At 43.2% G+C, this 18,946-nt stretch overlaps 1 protein-coding gene across 3 annotated transcripts; it reads right to left on the bottom strand.

The window, feature by feature from the left end:
* Positions 1-3,467: 3,467 nt before the first annotated feature.
* On the bottom strand, positions 3,468-15,703 carry LOC146222320 (equilibrative nucleoside transporter 2-like). 3 transcript variants are annotated; one of them, XM_084691866.1, is made up of 15 exons: positions 15,376-15,703; positions 13,869-13,924; positions 12,372-13,024; positions 10,566-10,629; positions 10,149-10,230; positions 9,149-9,294; positions 8,856-8,995; positions 8,581-8,715; positions 8,269-8,366; positions 7,856-7,925; positions 6,779-6,951; positions 6,287-6,389; positions 6,047-6,132; positions 4,715-4,914; positions 3,468-4,296 (listed from the first exon to the last, which is right to left on the bottom strand). In XM_084691866.1, the coding sequence occupies exons 4-15, from the start codon at positions 10,595-10,597 to the stop codon at positions 4,185-4,187; spliced, it is 1,377 nt and encodes a 458-aa protein (XP_084547992.1). In that variant the 5' UTR covers positions 10,598-10,629; positions 12,372-13,024; positions 13,869-13,924; positions 15,376-15,703; the 3' UTR covers positions 3,468-4,184. The 3 variants fall into 3 exon arrangements, with proteins under 3 accessions (XP_084547992.1, XP_084547993.1, XP_084547991.1); XM_084691867.1 differs by lacking the exon at positions 12,372-13,024; XM_084691865.1 differs by lacking the exons at positions 12,372-13,024; positions 13,869-13,924 and having other exon boundaries at positions 15,376-15,701.
* Positions 15,704-18,946: the final 3,243 nt, after the last annotated feature.

The raw sequence follows: 18,946 nt of genomic DNA, 5'->3' as shown, positions 1-18,946 counted from the left end.
TTTCTTCAACCATTGCTCTGTTGCTCTGCTATCCAGTGTTTAATCACCGTTTAAAAACAAGATGCATTACACGTGTATAATTTTTGTATTTTATTATATCAAATCAATTTCTAAAATCCAGCCAGTCACACAATATGAAGATGCATACAGTACATGCATAGCCATCATTTTATTACCTATCAAAAACGTTCATGACGTACAATCATTATCCATCTAGAAGTCCAGATCCATAGTTGCATCCATGGAGATTACAACAATACGAAACAGATTACATCAAGATCATTGGCAACTTTTTTGTGAGAAAGAACACGAAGCTACATTGCATGCTATGTCTTGAATGTAACTTTGCTGTATCATTTAAGACTAAACTGAGCTCTCATATCACCCTTATATAGGATGGTATATCCAATTGTATGGAAATCTTATATCAACATTGTGTGTGCTTCATATAATTATTGAACAAAAAAGAAATGTGAACAGGTATCAAAGCCATTTCCAGACTTAATTACAATCAAGTTTCCTCTATACTATTGCTGACTATACAAACCTAATAATTCAAGTACTGTTATCCTGATGTCATTCACATTCAAAACTGAGTAGTAAAATAAACAAAAATAAATATAGGAGTCATTTGGTCCAACTTGCTCCTCGGGTAAAGACCGTTTCCTGTACACAGTCAAAGTAGGCTACAACTCCCATCTGAATGATCTGCTTCCTAGTTCTTGAAAAACCGTAATCTGCATCTTTTCGGATCCAATACTCTGCCGTGTCTCACCTGGGGACCCATCTTGCATTGGATGACATTAAGGTTTCATAACATAGCATGGCAATGGTAAATCTGTACCTCAAAAGTAGATATGTCACTCAATGGTCTCCCATGTGTCCTAATTCTACACAGACAAGCCTTATCCAGAAACACTTGGCTAAACTGCCAAGTCACCGTTGTAGATGGCTCAGGATTGGACCACTATCAGTATTTCCTGTTTCATCTTGAGGGTTTGGCTTCTTGAACAGGCTCAGCACAGGTTCAAGCCCTTATAAACCCTAAGGTTCATACTTTCAATGCCAACAACAACAACACACACACAACCTCGTTTTACTGTACATCCCTCAAGAGTACACCATTCAAATTCACTGCAGTCAAGAAAACTCACAATTTGATCGATTAAACTAACCTAAAAGCAAACTTTTATAATTTAAGTCAGTAAACTAGGTAGATTTGTGGGGGAAAACGAGGAAAATAATTTGTGTCAGTATGGTTGAAATAATGAATACATGTACAACTGCATCGCTTTACTAAAAAACGAGTATGTCCATGAACATTAATCATTTTAGCAGCTCTTCATATTTGTAACAATGGGAATCCAGTTACATTTATTGGGGTGGAAAAGACTGGACTGAGACATCTGTTGTCTCAAAAAGGGAAGGCCCAAAACAAAGTTTAAGATGTCGCAAACTATTATTTGAGTTTTTTGTTCAGGGCTTTGTATTAAAACCTTTGCTACTAAGCACTGGTTTAAATACATAGACCTGAGAAAAACTCAAATAATACAAAATATTATTCATTCAGGGGAAAACATCTCTTACTCTTGTATGGCACCCAACAAAATTCACACCAACTACACTTCAAAATACAAAACAGCTGGCACTTTTTAGGAGAGCAACATTTCTAGCTACAAGTTCAAAAGCTAAATGCAGCCCTACTGCTTGGAACCAAAACATCAAGCAGAAAATCTCCATCTTTCCTAGAAATTTAGCAAAGCAAACAACTGCAAATGGCACACTTTTACACGTCTTCTAAAAACTAGAGCTCGACCAATAACATTTTTAAGGCCAATACCAATATTTGTTGATTTAAAAATCCGATATATTGGCCAATATATATATATTTTTTATCCAAAAAGGCATAACAAAACAAACAGATTTCCCTAACATTAGTTATTTGTAGTCATTTATCATTCCTCACTAAAATAATATGATAATGCAGTTTAAAAAGAAACTTGTTTTATTGTCACAACAGAACATATGTATATATATATATATATATTTATCGTCCGTTTTTATTTGATTTTTTAAATATTAATTTATCTGCATATATTTCTATGAGTATATATATATTAATTGTTATTGTCTTTATGATATCTGACTGTTCATATATATATATATACACACTTGAATGTTTGTTCACGTTTGTTCTTGAAAAATATATATTCATTTATCGGCTATTATAAATGCAGATACCGATCATTTGGAAATTGCCCGCCGATAAATCAGTCAGGCTCTGCTAAAAACCCAACTTAGTAGTCTCACAAGAGTCTACACCAATTCATGATCGCTTAAGAATTGTGCCAAGAGTATTTTTGGGGGGATAACATGCGTCAAAGTAACATGTTACTAGAACAGATTGCTACAGTTCCAAATGTAGTAGTACCCATTTCTTTGTAACCACTGCCATACCCAACACCTGTAAGGAGTCATTTTCCTAACCTGAAGTATAAGTTCCTGGTGTACAGAGGAAGGAAGATGTGGGCTTGAATACTGTCGAGCTCACTAGCCTTAAACCACAGTAAAACCAAACAGCTGACGATAGGTTGAGTCAAGAGGTCCAATCCTTTACATCCTGTCTTTATTCCAGTTCTAATACTACTGGGTGATTAACTAGTAAATCCCAATGAGTTGCGGCTAGGGGTGCGCTCACTGAATGTCAAAGATTCAGAACATTGTGGATAGGCCTGTATTCCACACACACACACACACACACACACACACACACACACACAAAAGAGAATGTAAAAATATATATATACACAAAATAAAACTTCAATACTAAGTGCTGTCACAGCAACTTTGTTATAATAAAAAAGTTAACATCTCATTGGAGTGGAGAATTCCATGACAGGTGTTCTGGACAAAAACCCCTGAGTACAGATTAGAGCTTGTCTGCTTTGTCTTTAGAGAAATTAAAGGCAGATTCAAAAATGTGAACGCAAACTGCTTTGTTGTACTCAAACAAAAGGTTGTCCTCTCTCATGTAAAGTTTCTCAGCAGTAATTATTCGCTCAGTACTCGTATTAGACAAAAGTACCCTATATATTGCCCTTTAATTACAGGCCATTAGAGTAGCGGAGTGTGAACTCGTCATGGAATGCTATCCAACATTGGACCCATCCGTCAACCAATTCTGACAGGTATCTCTCATTTATATACAAACTGACACAGGCTGTTGTAAACCTTACTCCCTTTTTAATTAGGAACAAACCATTAAAAAAAAACACAGACGGCTCTCCACGCAGATACTTGGTACACCTCTCCTGATCCTCCTAGGGCTGTCTGCAGCATGTGGCAGGGTCATCTCCTCTCCATCCCTGGAGCAGTGCTCTCCTGGTTTAGCTCCTGCCGAACCTTCCTTAACCAAACTCTTACTTTAGCTGCGGTCAACAGGACGCCCCCTCCCCCCCCCCCCCCCCCACACACACACACACCTCCAGGACACCCGGGTCCTACACCCGACTCGGTGTTCCGCTCCGTGGAGTGGGAACCCCTCAGGCCCCGAGCCCACAACGAAAGTGCCTGCTCACCCACCTCCCAGTGACTGCCAGCCTTCCGACAAGGGGCAAAGACTCCCATCTTGAGAAATGATACAATGTTGTACCTGAGATATGATGTTGTCTTATCTGTATTCACTTACTGCATGTCAGTTTGCTAAATTCATAAACCGACATGAAGTCTCAGACAGTCAAATACAATCTTCCATTCATGAAGGAAAACACCCTGGTAGAGTTCAAAAGACTGATATTGATTTCCATTTGTGAAAAAATAAATAACTTTTCCCTCAAGCTTGTACAGCAAAAAGAGACATAAGGAATACCCTACCAAATAATACCAAAGGAACTAAACCTAGGAAAACACGGCACACAAATTAGTGTACAGAAAACATGGAGACAAACGATCAGATCAAAATAAATAACAAAAGGTATCTTTGTTCTTAGTCAGAGTTACTTAGCTTTGGCTTCGACGTGCTGTGGAAGCTAGCTAACCTGTCAAGCTAAAAGCAACTAGGTCCATCTAGGTCTGGGTCTGTCTTGGGTGGAAAGATGGTGGCGGGCAGATTTCCCCTGGTGTGGGGCATGGCTTGTCACTGCAGGGGGTGGAGATGGTCAGACACAGGGCCGGCTCCAGCCCGCCTACACCAGAGCCCTCAGGGGGAAGGACAGGGCGGCCCCTATGGACAGCCCCAAGGCCAGGAAGAAGGTCATCAGAGCTCCGGCCGTCTCCGCATCTTTGGGCTTCACCAGCCTGACGGGACAAGGAAACAGAGATGAGCGTGTGTGTGTGTGTGTGTGTGTGTGTGTGTGTGAGGAACAGCAAGACATAAGTGCGTGTATATCAGAGAACGTGAGTGTGTACGTGTGTGAAGACGAAGTGTAAGACGAGAGAGATAGACTTGTCAAGCCTTTCGACCTGAAAACATTTGAATGCCAGAAAACGCAACGTGTACGCAACGCAACAATGGAAATGCAACGTAAATGTAAAACGTGAGCGTGGGTATTTGGGTGTTCGACCCACATACATGGAAAACACAGAAAGACCCAAAGCGTGGAGGGATTCTCGAGAACACGGCCAGTTGAGCAGAAAGAAAGCAGTACAGAAAGAGCGAGACCACTAAACAAAGAAAGACAGAGCCAGGAAAAGGCCTAGAATGCAAGTCACTCACTGGGGTGCGTAGGACATGGAGAGGCAGACGCAGTATCCGCTGGAGAGGGAGAACAGCATCATGATGGCAGTGAAGGCCACGTCGTGAGAGAAGTACACGGGGAGGTAGGAGCGCTTCTGGACGTTGCAGAGCATCAGCAGGGGCACAAACACCACCCTGGAGAGCACCAACGCCGGGAACAGAATACTCTCCTTTGGGGGCTGAAAGGAGATAAACACTTTTAGACACCCATCCTCCGACTTTTGCTTTTTTTTTTTTACGTAAATATTGTAATATATAATTTACAGTACTGTGCACCAGTCTAGGCACCCAAAGACTTTGCACATACAGCATTTTGTGATCTGTATTGTATTTGTGCCGCAGTATAACATTTTGAAAACTTGTTTTAGTCTTGTAATTTTCTTTTAAAATATATGTTTTTGTTTTTATTGTGCCCACAGTTCCAGGGGTTAAAGTGGAATAAAATCCTGAGCCTGAACTTTTTTGAGGGGGGGGGGGGGGAGAAACGCTTTTTTGTCTTCTGCTAGTTTTCTACACAGGGTGACCAGTGGCTAAGAAATTGTGAATGACAAGTCATGTTTCGCAAAAAATGTGCACAAACGTATTTCTAAGTCGCAGACACGGTCAGTCATAGACAAAAGTGTGTCAGCTGTAACAATTGCTCCCGGCAACGTTGCGGTAAGTTTGAGTGCACGGGCAGTGGCTCTATGAGATGATGAGCAAGCACTTTCTTACCGCTACTGGCATATAGTAGCTTCCACGAGCAAAACGTGCAGAAACAAACACCAGGCTCTCTCAGTTTCTTGCACCAACTGCCATAAGGCTCGCAGTCTCTACCTTCTTCGCCCGCCCAGCACCATTTATTTTGGAGTCATTTATCTACGGGTAGGACATCCTCCCCAGGCTTCATGAATTTGCGCTCCATGCTTTCACCCACAATGCTAACGTGACGTATGGATCTCATTCACACCGTGTTGCCAGGACCCGCCCTGCTCTCCTTCTGTTAGGCTTGTAACGTTAGTTATAGCAGCGTTCCTCATATGATTGGTAGGGGAAATCAATTGACTCGAAAATATTAAACCACGTGCAAGTTCCCCCCCCCCCGAAAAAAATTCATGGCTGCACGCCGGACATCTGGCACGGTGCCGGAATACTTTAAGCCCTGCAGTACTGTGAATGTAAAAATGTTTTTTTTGTTGTCATTTGTTGGTCTACTTTATGAAGGAAACGTGTTGAATAGAGAACCTCGAAAGACGAGCTGCCTTGTCGTGGGTGTTGTTGTGAGGTGACTAACAAAGCATATTTCTGTAACCAAGGGAACTTGGGACTCACCCATTGAACCAGGGTCGTGACAGTGCGTCCAATCCAGTCCATGACGTTAAACATGAGGAAGCAGCACACAGAAATGAAGTAGCGTTCTGGAGGAGAGAACAGAGTACAGTTCAACAGTCTAAACCACGCCATGCACTAAAACCTACTACTTGGGTTCTTTATATCTTAAGCCAAATTTAACTTTTTTTTTTTAAGAATAGCAGTAACTTAGTAAGGATAGGACAGCAGTTAATTACATACCCCAATTTCCAGGGAAGATTGTCTTAACATCCACAGTTACTGCAGGAAACACGGACAGGGTGACAATGAAGACAAACACCACGCAAAACGCCATCACCCAGATCTGAAGGACAGAGAGGCAGAAAGAAAGCAAACAATAAGAACATACACCAAGGGTCTGTACAGAAACGAAGACGAAAGTAGTAAATTAACTCAATTAATCTGTATATATATACACTTTAGAGTCAAGGAGTCAGGTGGCAGAGCGGTTAGGGAATCAGGCTAGTAATCAGAAGGTTGCCGGATCGATTCCCCACCGTGCCAAATGACGTTGTGTCCTTGGGCAAGGCACTTCACCCTACTTGCCTAGGGGGGATTGTCCCTGTACTTACTGTAAGTCGCTCTGGATGAGAACGTCTGCTAAATGACTAAATGTAAATGTAATGTAGCGGCACTCACGGCGTTTGACATTTTCGCCTCTCCATCCATTCACACACCAATGGTGACTCATACCTGCTTGAAGACCTCCATGACGGACAGCTTCTTGTCCTCCATCTCCATTTCCAGGAAGGCCGGCCCGCCTCCACAGTCTCCCGCCGCGCTCTCCACCTCGGCCTCGACGCCGCCGTTAGCCGTTGCGCTGCTGGCATGGCCATTCCGCTTGCCGTTCTCTACCGCGCCACTCTCTGCCAGCCAAAAAGGACGAGCAAGGGGGGGGGGGGTGATGGTGAAGGCTGTGTTGCCACGTAAGCGTATGACATTGCATATACCAGACCCTGCTTCGAGGCAATATGACCGTGTGTGTCACTCAGTGTGTGTAACTGTCGTTTCTCTCATCAACAGGACAGCTGTCAGTGTGGTAGACCATCTGTGTGTCGAGGAACTACACACAGACTGTCTTTGTATGGAGGGTTGTGACATGGGTAATTGGATAGGACTGTGTAAACTGACCTAATGACATAATGCACTGATGAATCCATTCAATTGAGTGTGTGTGTGTGTGTGCATGTGTGCGTGTGTGGGGGGGAATTACCCAGTGTTGAAACAGTAGTAAAAAGTTCAATTTGATGTGAGTATGCATGAGACAAGAAATGGCTCTAAAGTTCCATAACCACAGAGAGAGGATGTGGGTTTGTTTTAGGGGTGGGAATCTTGTGGTACCTCACAATTCGATTCATGGGGTCACAATTCGGTTAAAAATTGTTTCTATTTGACTGTGATGGGCTAATCCCACTGCATTAAACCTTGAAAAGTATTGTTTTTTTGCAGTTTAGTAAACTCATTGTTATAAAACAAATGCAATTGAATTTATACAAATGCAATTTGAAGTTGACTGCAACCATTCAACATATGACAGTCTTCTGTTATTATAAGCAAACCAGCCCTGAGACAAATAGAATAAATAGTACAAAAATAGGGGTAAAAGTTTGACAGAGATTTTTATTATATTTTGTTTTAAATCGATTTTTAAAATGTGTGAATCGATGTGAATCGCTAGAAGACTGAATCGTGATTCCTATGTGAATAGACCCCCTAGTTTGTTTGGTTTGTTTTTCTGTGTGTGTGCGTATACGCACGTCCCATCCTCACCTCTGAGCAGTCCAGCAGTAGCCCCCTGCTCGTAGCTCCTACTTTTGTCCAAGTAGAACTGGGCAAACTCCTACAGTGCCAACATGCAAAAAGAACACTTAGTGCAAGTTTATCCATTGGGGAAACCATCCAACTTCCCCAGGCTCTCCCCTGTCCACACGCATGCACACACTGACCAATTATCAACTTCGTCAGACCTGAAAGACAGTTCCCTGAAAGCAATTGGTAATGTATTGAATGAACCGCCGAACAAGGAAACTCCCTGTTTGCCACCTGGACCCTGAGGCATATTCACATCCTTTTTAATGGTCTCTTTGAGCCTTTGCTACCCGACTACTGTGTGGGCTGGAGTCAGATGGCGGGGGCGTTATTAGAGTCAGGGGTGAGAGGCAAGGTGTGGCAGTGGGACTCACCAGGCGAGGCAGAGCCAGGTAGCTCAGTAGTGTCACCAGCGTCCCCGCGCAGGGAGTGATGAAATAGCCCAGAGCAGCCGACTCAGAGTCCGCATCACCTGAGCATGACACGCGCACACAAAATAGGTCAGAACAGCGGCATTCAAATCCAATCAAATGACTCACCAAACCCACTCCGGGTAACGCCATCCTTCCTTGGGTTGTTTGGAGTCATTTGATTGTTACTAGGCGACAAAGGAGGTGGGATTGGTTGCTTGTGCGTACATGCGTGTGTGAAAGCGACAGAGAGAGATAAGACTGTGTGGGACTCACTCGCTATCGCTAGCAGCATGGCGATAGCAGCGAACGTTCCGGCCAGGCCCTGGCCACTCATGAAGCCGGCGCTGTACTTCTGAGGCAGCTGACCCACCAGGCCAAACAGACTGCCCTGCAGAATGGCACCAAACGCTGGGAGAGATGACAGGAAGTTCACAATAGCACACACAAACACTCGGGCTTGCCTGCAGTGTAGAGGAGCGACATGCAATACTATCACACTATTCATGCTGTAAAACACACACACACACACACACAGTTGGGAGACTCACAGTTGATGAACCAGATGGTTCCCATGGTGACGGAGAAAAAGCTGTCCTCCTCCATGGGAACCTTGACCAGGATGGCCGTGAAGATGAAGAGGAAGAGGATGATGACCAGGCTGCCGGCGATACGCATCTTCTCCGATATCCTGCACACAATAATCGTGTTTCTTTGACTCGCATCACTTTACGTCGCACGTCTTTGCATGGAAAGCACAAGGAAATGGTTTGACGTGTTCCACTGTTGTGCCAAACACTTTTGTGTTCCGACTTTCATTCAGACAATAAGTTCAATGGCTCACCGTTGATACAGGATGGAGTTTAGGAGTGTAAACAGCAGCAGGGGGAGCTGGGATAGCAGGGTCATCCAGTTGTTGAAGTAGTACTCTTTGCGAACGGTGACCGTTCCGTTGTTCCATTCTGTGGCATTGAGTCTGTTGTTGAAATACTAAGAATGGACACACAGAAAATAAACGTTGTTCAAGGTGCTTATCTATAGTTTCTCTATTTCTTACCTCGTAAGACCGTGGGAAATAGGCATTGAGGGAAACATTTCAACTATTAACTGAAAATAATGCAAGATATGTTCGACAGTTTGCCCTGATCAGTCACCATCAGTCTCTCAGTTTATAGCTGCAAATTCAAGGTTTGCTAACTAGATGCTACATAACTCATCAGGACGCATTGAGAAGTATGAGGCATGTTGAACCTTACCATCGCTACTTAACCTACAATGATTTAGGCTTCCATGAACCCCATTTAAACGCATTTCCCTTGGGGAATATATGCACTGCTGTACAATGGCACACACACACACACACACAGAGTATGTTATGGTGTATGAACTAATTAAAAAAGGGTCTCCAACCCTAACCACGAGTGGTTAGCATCAACATACTTCACCCCCTCCGCTGAAATTCCCTGCCTGTAGTCCAGACATCAGGGGGTCCCAATCCTTAAATCCCTCCTCAAATACTTGACCCCAACATACCAACAACATAGCTAATCTATCACACACAGTCCTCATAGAATGCTCGCCCCAAAACATCTGACTTTAAGGATTTGTGTTTGTGTGGACAAATAAATAACTAAACATCATCTTGATTGGTTTTTTTACCTCACCGTTAACTGACTACAAAATAATTCCTACAAAATGAGTGTATGCCTCATGCAGCCTTTTTCCTAAACCTGACATGCCTTGATTAGACCATAGTAATTGCGTTACATCAAGTATTTCCCACAGGGCAGGCAGAAAAGGATATTTTCTGACAGGATAAGGACAGGGCTGGTGGGTAGGTTTACCATGGATGCAGTCATGAAGAAATTCCATGGCAGCAGAGTCCCCAGGCCCAGGATGAAGAAGATGATCCCCACCAACCAGCCCCTGGGAACAGAGAGCAAAGAGGGTTACCACATCAGTCACCATAACACAGAAAAAACACTTGCTCCAGTATTTTTACTATTATTGATATTGTGTCGCTATGAGAATCATTGTTTTCTTAACGGTTAATAAGGAAAAAAAGTATTAACCACAGAAACAACTCTCTCACAACCTCAGCTTTCAGGAAACGAATTCTTCCATGAGGTTTGCCAACTCATACCGCCCAGCTGGCAGAGTGAGAAGTTAGGCATAGACATACATGCTTCATTGCTTTATTCGCTCGTGGGACACGAATGAACCATTTCAAGAACAAAAGCTCGCCGGATTCAGACCCTTACCTGTCCTGAGGGGCATCAGTCCGGCCTTTCATCTCGTCCTAGAAGGTTCCGCTCAAACTAGATGCTGTTACGACAACAACAAAAAAACACAAGAAAGTCCCTTAGCATCTTACAGAACAGGGGCTAACTGATTTTGCTTTCCTCCAATGGCCTTTTGCCGTTTGCTCGGTCAACGTAGAAAACTCTCTGGGCTATTTAAAAGGTGCTAAAGAGGTCTGCATTCTAACACAGAGCTGACAGAGGCCGTTCTTTAGTAGACGCTGGGAGGAGAGAGCGACGGATAGAGAACAAGAGAAGGGATGAGGGGGGGGGGGAGGTCCTCTTGTTCACAGTCTATTGGCCTTAATAGGAATAGTCAGTTCCATAAAGCCCTTGGCATAGGAGCTGACCCCTGGGTCCAACCTCCCCCTCTGCCCCCATTGTCTGTGCGCTGAGCAAGAATCTGGAAATCCACCCCATGTGTACACACTTGGCTTTGTCAACGCAGGGGGACCAACGCAGACCCTCCTGACCTCACCGACGCAGACAAGCGCAGGCGAGTCCCGTTAGTGCTGTTGTTGCATTCGAGACAAGCAAATGAATCCAAATCGTTTCGCACGGTCGCGGTTCAAGGTCACAGCCAACTGGCAATCCTGTCCGCAGAGGAGGAACACGAGAGCACGAGGCTGAGTTTTGGGAGACAGAACATGGCGAGCGGTTTTGTTTTGATTTGCTCTGTGAGTGTGTGCATGACAGGAGCTGGGAGGGAGCTGGGAGGGGGGGCTGGGGGGGGGGGCTGGGAGCGAGGTGTTGGCAGGTTTCTACATGCCCTGAAAGAATCTTCCAAAACTTACTGGTGTGCCAGAGCAATATTATTTTCAACCACACCTGAATCCAAACCCAACCATAAGGAATGTAACTGTCTTGGAGAGACAGGTTTCCGTTTTTTGGGGAATTGTTTAATGAAGAGTCATCTGTTTTAATTTAACAAAAAATAATAAGGTTTACTAAATAAGAAATGTTTTGGTTACCAGTTTTATGCTTTTATTTGGAAAGTGTATTTCATTTGATCAAGTCATGTGACCAGAGCTTTAAAAGGTTGGACAGGGCATTGTGGGTCAGAGAAGGGTTGATGGCTGTGGAGGAAGCTAACAAGGAATCTGCACATGGTTCAAAAAAGGCGCACACGGTACTTTATTTCATTTATTTTGCTATCATTGTGTTTTTGTATTGGATTGGAGCCATGATGTAGTCATTACGTTTGTAAAGAAATTCAGTTGATGTCTGTTTCAATGTATGCTGCGCCATTTACCCACCTTAAATGGCAAATTAATAAGTCAAACTTTTGTCTTTTATGTTCTTATTTTTTCACAGTGTTGATATAAGAGAGAGAGAGAGTTAATAAATATCAAGAAACATCTTTATGAGGCGTGAACTTCATTCATTGGACCGGTGTAGCTACAAGGAATGTCACTTCAACACTGCCTTCCCCACATTACGGTTTTTAATCTGAAGACACACACACACACACACACACACATTTGTAGAGAGAATTACGTACACAATATAAAATGATTCAACCAAGAGTAACAACGTGAATAAAGATAATAGGCAGACTAAATAAACTATATAGGCCAACGTTAATTGCTTGCTGGTTGGCTGAGACAGCGTCCTTGTTTCAGGCAGCTCTGAGGGAGGTTTCAGGTGTGGTGTGTTGTCAGTCAGCGTGCTGGTATACCCTCTCCACTGGGAAATGTGCATTTCGTCACCGGGCGAGGCCAGTTGAACTAGAACCTTCTTACGTGAAGTCATTTTGACACCACTTACTTCTGACTACAAGTGACGCAGGCTCACAGGTACACAACACAGGAAAACTACTCCTACACACACATGATCTGTGACAGACAACAGATAGAGGAATGTAGAGGAGTGAGTGGCAAAAAGGATTCCTGCTGTACATGACAAGATATTTTTGCTGGTGCAAACCACTTGCCAAACATGTTTTGAATACATTATCAGTTCAATACTTGATACAACACACGAGAAGTGAACTAAAACCTTTGCAGATTAGATCAAATACACTAGCTGATAAGATGGTTCATAGAGCAAAACAAAATTGACATGTACAGTAGCAGTTCTGTGTATGTTTAACCCAAAAACCTTAAAGCCTAACTACGCAACATGCTTTAAGCAGACAGCCAGAACTGATGACTGTGTGTGCGTGTGTGTGTATGTGTGTGTGTGTAAGAGAGGTGTAAGGACACACAAAAGTCATGAGGTGCATCACACAGGCTAACACTAAAAGCCCCCCATGGCACCTTCCATTTCAGTGGAAAAGCCAGTCAACTGATATCCTGGAAGAGAACAAACAGACCCAGTTCTACGAAGCACTCGATAGTTTCTGTTAATTTGGTCTGATGAGGCTTCAATGCTGGAATTGAGTCAGATGGGATTCACCAGCACCAAATTCAACAAGGTTTCTATTGGAGGGAGAGAGAGAGGCAGGCAAGTCATGATGACACAGTCTCTGGCAAGGCTGTTTCTGAGGGCCGGACAAGCGTTTCCAGCTGACCACAAGGTCTTTTGGAGGTTGAGACCTTGAGAGTGGTCAACTAAGGTAAAGGACTGCAGCTGATATCAGAGGACCTAATCATGTGCTGTAACAAACACATGGTCCCAAAGGCAGCACACCTTGGAAAATTCCATGTACGAACGAATACTAAAGCATTCACCCGTTCTAATCTGCATTTAACATTCAGCCGTTTTAAAGAAATTGCTTATGGAGGACAGGGGAAACTAAATTTAATTCCATCCAAGCATATGGTGATGGAATCAGGTGATTAAAAGGATTAAAAAGAGTTAAGGAATGTGTAGCCTAAAGGGCTGGGGTATCACGTTTGGTTGACCCTACATGGTCTGTGTTTCGGTCTGAAAAAGACAGTGTGACTGAAAGCTTTGCAATACATTTGCGATTTTTGCCTCCAAGTGTGCTGAACATTCTGATATGTTCTATGGTTATAATATGCCAACAACAGTAAAGGTGATGCCTTACCGCCGGTAAGATTACAGTCTGGGTCTTTTCTGTCCCTGCCTCTTCCTACCTGTCACTGTCAAATAAAGCTGAACATGCCCCCAAAAATATATGTTTAAAAGTGCCATTTCACAACTGCTTTGGCTCCCCCCCCCCCCCCGCCCACCCCCCTTCCACCGCCTTTCCTGGGAAACACCACTGTCTCAAATAATATTTATAGCATTCACTGAATAAGTAGCTCATTTGTTTCAGAATGGATATGCTGAACAAAGACCTTCCGCAGATTTACTGACCTTTCAATGCAGTGTCACAGAGGCAAATGTCAGAAACGTGAGCGAAATGCAAGCATCTGAGAGAACAGAAGGCAAGAAGCAAGACAAATAGATAAATAAACTCTTAGCATGGTGCACATGCGATGAAAACGTTGTGTCTATTCATTCAACGGTTTTCTTGAAGCACATCATTGCTGACAGCTTAAAAAGTGAAGACTCCCAAGCAGATGCATTGATCAAAACACACAAACATTATTCTCCCCTCTAGTAAACTAATGCACAAGCGTACTCACAAATTCAGTAAGTCTGCTGGATTAGGCCAAAGTCTTTGAGTCAAAGGTTTACAGAGAGAAAGAGAGAGAGAGAGTGTTTGTGTAGGTGTAACACCTAGAAGCCAATGTCTGGGTTGAAAATGTGCTGCTGTTGGGTGGTTGCAGACCAGCTTAGAGCTCCGGATTCCCGTGAACAGGGAATTCTTTGTCTCCTGAATAAGTAATAGGCTGTGTGTGTGTGTAGGAGGCTTGACAGACTATACAGGAAAAGCTTTGTCTTGCCTTAGATCAGACGTGAAATTAGTCAGCTCTTCCTCTAATTCAAACTCAAAGTTCTTACAAATAAACAAGCGCAGTAGACTTTCATACGCACACCTCATCGTGCCACCACAACCCCTGAGACAGCTGCTCAATGTCATCAGCCTTTGAGCACCACCTGCCCTACTACTTCCTGAAATAACATTTAGTCATTTAGCAACTGTTTCCTTCAACTATGATTTTTCAATCCAAACAGAGCATGCGACTCTTTAATATAGTGTCAAATCAACGAATACGTAATTTCAGTAAAGATTTGGTTTAGCATTTTCGTTTGAGGTTACTTGTTGGAATAGATACAAGTAGCCTAATAGGATACAATTAGCCTAAACACCCTTGACACACAAATGTATTTGTGTATTAAACTCACATGAGCGCTGAGCGCACATGCTGATTGTTTTACTTCGTGGGCTACAGACACACGTATGATAACTGATACCAGATGACACAAACAGAATCACTCTTCATTGGACAGGCCGGTAATCCCTGACTGCGTCTGTTTATCCATGTGGCACCGATCTGCTATGTCGCATGGTCTGGCCTAGTAGACAATATGACCTGCTCTACCTGATAGCCATACTTTCCTCAATAACATGATTAGATGTAGTCACTCTGCAGGCGACCTTGTAATGCCACATCGTAGTGTAGATTGAAGACCGATACCATCATACGCTGAAGAATGTCACCGTAAATATATTGAAGTGCGTAGCTCGCGAATTCCTCTTTCACAGGCTAAGCGTGTATTATTTGATGCGCCTCGTGTAAAATGACTGGTGTAGGCTATACTTAGGCTATATTAACGACAGTCACATATTACGTTTAATGAAGACAATACGGAATCGGCTTACCAATCTACAAAATGCATAATCATTGCCAACATCACTGCCAAAATATATCAATTGTCCGTTCATTCACTGCCTTACGTTCATGTTCAAACTCACCTTAGTATGGTTGATCTATGGCAACTGTCGCGTCACTCTGTTTTCATTTTGTATTTTTCTTGCAAGGATTAGCGAAGCTAACGCTCAAATCGACAGCATAAAAGGTAATCATAAGAATGTAATGAGAATGTCTCCACGTGGTGCAGAATGTCTACATTAAGATTAGTAAGACTACGTAGCGTGTAATCGTGAATATCCATCTTTGTCGTTGCTCTTCGCGCGCTGCTGGTAGGTGGCACAAAAACCTACAGTAGGATGCCCCTCCCCTTTCCCCTTTCATTAGGAAGTAGGCTAAAATGGGGAACATCATGTCATAATATATGCATGACACATGTGATCCTAAAAATAGTTAATATATTGTCATGTATAGTGATGTTTCTGATTGGCTGGTAGGTGGCATCGCTACTATTAATTATGTATAATGCGAGACAGGCCAACTCGGCAGAAAACTGCCCTCCGTTCTATGCCTGCGCCTCCTCCATTAATTGTGTAGGCCTATAGTGGGACAAGTTACTTTAGCGTGAGAAATACAAAGGTGTTGCGTGCGAGCGTGATAAATAGTTGAAATGCGCGAGACTTGAGAGCCCTGAGTTTCATGTAGAAACTTTTTACTGACCTATTGTAGGCTACACCCGCCAAAGGACTGGCCATCGGGAGAATCGGGAGAATTCCAGATGGGCAGAAGCACTTTTGGGCCGGAGCGCCGGCCCTCCGACCCATAATTTTTTACTAAATAAAAATTTGGCAAGAAGATTGAGCAACACGGTTTGCCGGACCCCTTTTCCCCCCAGGCCGGTTGGTCTATTCCAAATGAACGTCTATGCAGCCCTTAGGCCGCTTACACACAACAGTGACACTGACAGATCGAAATTAGCTATAGAGACAATATAAAGATGGAAAACCAGGTTAAGAAACGTAAACGTAATTACTTTCACGAGATAATGTTTTACTAATTGGACATACGGTTATGTTTGTTTGTTTGTTTGTTTTACATCAAGCTCAAAAAACGAGCCTATTTTTCTCTCAAATCAGCCAAAATAATTCGCTCGCGCGCTATGCGCGAGCATTAAGCGTGGAAGTCCCAAAGCATCACATCAGGCACAGAATTGGCATGCATTAGCAGGGCGCTCGCTGTGGTAGCGTATACGGGACCGGTTCTGGTAGGCCGGTCTGGAAGTCCAGGGCCTATTTTTACTCCCAGTCAGTCCCTGCCCATGACGGTTGGTCTATTCCAAATGAAGGTGTATGCAGCCGTTAGTGCCGCTTATGCACAACAGTGACACTGACAGATCAAAAGCTAGTTAGTAGAGACAATATAAAGATAGAAAACCAGGCCAAGAAACGTAAACGCAATTACCTTCACTAGACAATGTTTTATCAATTGAAAAAAAGGCTAGGTTCGTTTGTTTTATATAAAGCTCCAAAAACTATATTTCGCACAAATCAGCCAAACAAATTCGCTCGCGCTTTATGCGCGCTCGCATTAAGCGTGGAAGTCCCTCACTAGCATCACATCATGCACAGAATCAGGGGCGGATCTACCGGGGTGGCATGGGGTGGCCACCCTAAAAATAGCCTTGCCACCCCAGGTGCCACCCCAGTTGGCAGCTTTGAAAACAAAGAAAAGTTGCGGCTCATCCGACTGCAAGTGAATGCAGCACTCCAACCGTCCTCCCCACTCCTCCGGGACATTTGCAAGAGCGAATTTCTAATATCCCACTGCAAGTGAATGCAGCATTAGACAACTCCAACCACCCTCCTCACTCCGCTGAGTCGGACATTTGCGAGAGACCGAGGTAAAATCAGTTTTATATTCCAGATTCAACAGACATTCATATTCGTACCTCCGTTCAGGCTCCGCCTCATATTTAGGGACCGGGGTAAAAGAGTAGGCAACCCAAATGCCGAAAAACCTAACAGACATTTGAATACACATCATGTTCAGTGTTTACAAATTTTGAACTTGTAGCACATATTTCTACTACTAGCTGACCAAGTTGTCCGACCTTCGGTTTGGTGATACAGTTTATTATTGATTAATCAATAGCCAATACATAAATGAAAACACACATTTTCAGTGTTTCCTCAATATCTTTGATTGAAGGCATTAATATCGTGCATTAATTATGTAGCCTAATGTTTCAGAGCTAAAATGTCTTAATTTGGGGTCATTCCAATTAAACATGGAATAATATGACTGAGATTAAATCAGCATATACTTCTGCCACAGGGTGCCACCCCTCAAAATCTCCTGCCACCCTCTTGCCACCCCATGAATATTTTTCTAGATCCGCACCTGCACAGAATTTGAATGCATTAGCAGGGCGCTTGCTGTGGTGGCGTGTACGGATCGGTTCTGGTGGGCCAGTCTGGATCAGAGTCCAGGGCCTATTTTTACTCCCAGGGTTGGGGTGCTGGTCATGTATTGCATGCCGCACCATCGGATCAAAATGATCGTATTTGGAGGATAATTATTGTGCATATGGCAACACTGAGAGGCGGTCGACCAATGACAGTTCTCTGTACACTCACAGCTCGAGCAAGAAGGTGGAACATAAGGGACATGGGCGTCGCCGCAATGTAACCTTGGTGGTCTCGTCTAGTCGTTTGGAACCCCCCACATTTGTGATCAAAATACTAGTACGACTGGTCTACTAGTCCAGTCACAATTAAATCCGTTCCGGAGAATACCCATAGCAATAGAATTCCACTCCGCGTTTTCTAGACAAACAGCATCACGCCGGCAGATTCAACTCCCATACTCAGTTTGATCGACGCATCGCGCTAGCAGCTAGCTCTTCAGACATGACTGTTCCACAGACGAGATGGGCATAAGGAGGGTTTTTCGAGGGAGAGGAAAGTTGCGTTAAGTCAGAGTTTCCCAAGTTTTCCCCTCAGTGGCCAAAGCACTCTTATGAGACATTCTCTGACTATAATAGAATTACTTAAGTCATAAAGATCCTTCTGCAAACATTATGTTAGCTAGCTAGATAACAAAGGTTTTTACTTACATCTATCACAAGGCAATACCATACTTTATTTACCCATTACAGTGGAACAGCATTTGTTGATTTCTTAATCTGGGTTTGAAATAGGACTATGTTGTGCTGTTGGCCGTGTTCAGACCTAGGTGTCTATTTCAGGCAGAAAGAGATGACAGCGATGTTTCTTTTAAGTAGCTACAAAAGAAATTGCTGGTGTTTTTTTTATTGCCATAACAACCGTGAGCTTATCTGGAGTAAACCTTAGCTAACATGCTAGTTTTTAACGACTGAAAAAAAAGAAGAAAGAAAAACTCTTTATTTCAGAATTGTCTTCCAAATTAATCAAGGTAGCTCAACTTGTAATTTTGGCAATTCGCAGAATTTCATTGCTACATGCTAGTCTGTAACATGAAGGCAAAAATGATTCAACCATTAAAACCATATATCCTCTGAAAGCTTATACCCTCAGGATGTTATCTAATGAGTCAAGAGAGACGTCCTTCTCTCCATATTAGTATGCTGCCCATGCATAATAAATTCGGTTTTCGTAAATGGAGTAGGCCCTTTATGGCTGATACTTTTTTGGG

The sequence above is a fragment of the Hypomesus nipponensis genome, chromosome 25, assembly GCF_054491055.1.
Source record: "Hypomesus nipponensis isolate SF chromosome 25, ASM5449105v1, whole genome shotgun sequence".
In the NCBI taxonomy this organism is placed as follows: domain Eukaryota; kingdom Metazoa; phylum Chordata; class Actinopteri; order Osmeriformes; family Osmeridae; genus Hypomesus; species Hypomesus nipponensis.
This window is presented reverse-complemented; position numbering and strand designations above follow the sequence as displayed.